We start from the raw sequence: 3,535 nt of genomic DNA, 5'->3' as shown, positions 1-3,535 counted from the left end.
CAAGAGCCCTGGCCCTGGGGACGCTCAGGCAGCTCCTGCCGCCCCAGTGACAGAGTGGCATTGGGACAGCCAGCCCCAGGCTGCTGCAGCCAGAAAGGTCTTCTCATCTCCCATTTATTCATCCCTGCTGCTGATGGGTCTCAGGAAAAGAAGTGTTAGCTGGTTCATGTATTTTATTTAAACACACAGAGAGACTAACTCTTCATTTACATATATATTTTTTGTCACAGACGAGAGGTGAAAAGTTAAGGAGGAGGGGAGGAATAGTGAATGCGTGTCACAACAGATACGGGAATCCTTTGTAGAGGAAGGTACACAGTCTATGGCTAATGAAAAAATGTCCACTCAGTTTCCTCAGGGCATCCTTGAGCTCCTGGTTCCTCATGCTGTAGATGAGGGGGTTCACTGCTGGAGGCACCACCGAGTACAGAAATGACAGCACTAGGTCTAGAACGGGTGAGGTGATGGAGGGGGTCTTCAAGTAGGAAAAAAATGAAGTACTGATAAACAGTGAGACAATGACCAGGTGAGGGAGGCACGTGGAAAAGGGTTTGTGTCGTCCCTGCTGCGAGGGCATCCTCAGCACAGCCCTGAAGATCTGCACATAGGACACCACAATGAAAACAAAACACGTAAAGAATAAACAGGCACCAAACACAATAAGCCCAACTTCCCTGAGGTAGTCCGAGTCTGTGCAGGAGAGCTTGAGGATCTGGGGGATTTCACAGAAGAACTGGTCCAGGCCATTGCCTTGGCAGAGAGATATTGAAAATGTATTGGCAGTGTGCAGCAGAGCATGGAGAAAGCCACTGCCCCAGGCAGCTGCTGCCATGTGGACACAAGCTCTGCTGCCCAGGAGGGACCCATAGTGCAGGGGTTTGCAGATGGCAACATACCGGTCGTAGGCCATGACTGTCAGAAGATAAAACTCTGCTGCCATCAAGGTGAGAAATAGAAAGAGCTGTGCAACACATCCCGAGAAGGAGATGGCCCTGGTGTCCCAGAGGGAATTGGCCATGGCTTTGGGCAGAGTGGTGGAGATGGCACCCAGGTCGAGGAGGGCGAGGTTGAGGAGGAAGAAGTACATGGGGGTGTGGAGGCGGTGGTCACAGGCTACGGCAGTGATGATGAGGCCATTGCCCAGGAGGGCAGCCATGTAGATGCCCAGGAAGAGCCAGAAGTGCAAGAGCTGCAGCTCCCGCATGTCTGCGAATGCCAGGAGGAGGAAGTGAGTGACGGAGCTGCCATTGGACATCATCTCCCTCTGCACATGGGGGCCTGTCCAAGAAGGAAACAGCAGTGAAGAGTGAGGACAAACACCTCTGAGCAGAACCTGTTGCATTTGTCGCAGTAACGTCCTAGGAGATGGGAACCAGGAGTGATCGCAGGTTAAATCTCACTATGATATAAAAGAGCTTTTGACCACTGTCACTCCCAGGTCCCCTGGCTGCAGAACAGAGCTGGGGGGGTTGTTTTGTTTATTTTGATCCTGTTACCCCTGGCCCACTTGAGGAGTCATGTTTGAAGGTAGAAATCCCTGGCATTTCTGCTACCCTACGAGTGCTATTGTGAGAGTCCTGGGAGGCAATAGGACAGACCCTTAGTGCAGAAGGAGGAGAGCTGGTCTCTCGATCCGTCCTGCTCTCAGCTGCTTTTTGCCAGCCCCGCTTTAGTCTGGAGGATGATCCCACGGAGAGCAGAGGAGCCCAGTTCCAAAGTGCAGATCTCCAACCTCCCCTCCCCAGGGAAGAGCTGTCAGCTTTTGGATGCCCAGAAGCTGGGGTGCCCTTTGTGAAGAGTTAACGTTATCCCCACCCCATGGACTGCATTGCCTAGAGACCCAGAGGTTAGAAGAGGCCTTGGGTACCAGGGACACATCTGCATGGCAGGACCTGCAGGGTCAGTGGCTGAGCTGCTGATGAAGCCCCCACCCCAGACAGACTGAAAACAAGAGCAACAGCAGCAGCAGCAGGGACGGGTGAAGAAGCAAGGAGAAATGCCCCGATGCTTCTGCCAAGGGAAACAAGGCCAGGGAGGGACAGAGGGTGCTCAGGAGAGTCCCTTCTGCTGCAGCTACGGCCACAGATGAGGCAGCTGCTGCCCTGGATCCCACATCCTTGAGGGCAGAAGCTCACTGGGCAGGGTTAGAGTTGGCACTGGCAGGAGGCAGAGCTCCTCTGAAGCACCGGGACCCTGCTCTGAAGGACAGCCCCGGGCACCCCTGGCTGCACACCCGCCTTCATGCCCCTGCAACCATCCCCAGGAGAAGGCAGCCACCGTGTCCTGTCCCTCTGACGGTGCTGCAGGGAAGCCCTGCTCTGCAGCACACCCTTCTCCTCCTCTACACCAGAGAAAGATCCCACAGGCTGTGGGCTACGACAGCTTTATGAGAACCCTTCAGGATCGGCAGCGGCATTGCCCTGCAGCCTCACACTTACCGGGCAGAGGGCTGGGAAGCTTTCTCCCACAGTGAGCTCTCAGCTCTCCTCCCCATCACGACTGCCTTCATGCTCTCTCTGCATTGATGGTCCCATCCTCGGTGCCTGCAGGCAGCGCCCTCAGCCCTGCTGCCTGCTTCACATCAGCTTCCTTTGTCCCAAGAGCCCGGCCCAGCTCAGCACCAGAGGAGCAGCCCAAGGCATTTTAATGACCCCTTGGGTGGGTTTGGGGTGGAGTCCCTGAACCTCAGACACTGAGGAAACTTCTCAAGAAGAGAAACCCAGATGTAAACTCCAAGGTTTCTTGGAGTGTTAATGGGTCCCACTGAGGACCATTACCAACAAAGCCTCCCCAGGGGCTCGTTAGAGCACAAAACTGGAGGCAATAATGACAGGTAGGTAAAGGGAAATTAAAGGTGGCTCTGATGCTGAGCAAACCTGAAGGTGTTGCTCCTTCGGTGTCCCATACCTGCACCTCTTTCTTTGAAGGCACCCAATTGTCTTTTTGATTTCACCCCAATATCTCACTACCCTTACTGATATCTCTCCATCCTCCCTGGCTGTTCCTGGAAAGACAAAGCCATGGGCTGGTCCAGCCACCCCCTGGGTGTCCTCTTGTACCACAGCACTGCCCTCTGGGTGACAGTTTCTTCTGGTCATTTCTGGTCTCAACCTCCCAATCCAAACTTTGTGGCATCCTTCTTTTCTCCTGCTTTTTTTTCCACCATGAAGAAAAGCTCAGCATCTCTGAAACCACCCTTCAAGCAGTTACAGGTCATGGCTGTGACGCTCTGAGCCCCCACTTCACCAGGCTGAAGGAGACCAGGACCCTCAGCCTCCTCTCACGGGGCGTGTGCTTGAGGCCATGAATCCCATATTGGCAGAGCTTCTCTGGACACTCTCCATTCCTCCCCACTTGTCTAGAACAGGAAGCCCCAGTGACGGGCACACGAGCCCCGAGGTGGCCACTCCAGGTTTCAGTGGAGTGAGATGACAGCTCCCCTGGTGTGGGTGACCCACGCTCCTCCTAATGCAGCGCCCTCCCTACAATATGCACCCACTCTTCCAGCAGCCTTACTTTTCCAGTCACGCAGACA

At 54.5% G+C, this 3,535-nt stretch overlaps 1 protein-coding gene across 1 annotated transcript; it reads right to left on the bottom strand.

Annotated features, from left to right (window-relative positions):
- Nucleotides 1–277: 277 nt before the first annotated feature.
- Nucleotides 278–1,321, bottom strand: LOC141736640 (olfactory receptor 14A16-like). Its single transcript, XM_074571185.1, has one exon. The coding sequence runs from the start codon at nucleotides 1,256–1,258 to the stop codon at nucleotides 278–280; it is 981 nt and encodes a 326-aa protein (XP_074427286.1). The 5' UTR covers nucleotides 1,259–1,321.
- Nucleotides 1,322–3,535: the final 2,214 nt, after the last annotated feature.

This window comes from Larus michahellis, assembly GCF_964199755.1.
Source record: "Larus michahellis chromosome W unlocalized genomic scaffold, bLarMic1.1 SUPER_W_unloc_1, whole genome shotgun sequence".
NCBI classification, from domain to species: domain Eukaryota; kingdom Metazoa; phylum Chordata; class Aves; order Charadriiformes; family Laridae; genus Larus; species Larus michahellis.
Note: the sequence above shows the minus strand (reverse complement) of the source record. Positions and strands in the feature narration are given on the sequence as shown.

Bases quoted from the DNA above. Each gene is read 5' to 3' on its own strand.
- LOC141736640 (XM_074571185.1), bottom strand. From the start codon at position 1,258: ATGATGTCCAATGGCAGCTCCGTCACTCACTTCCTCCTCCTGGCATTC.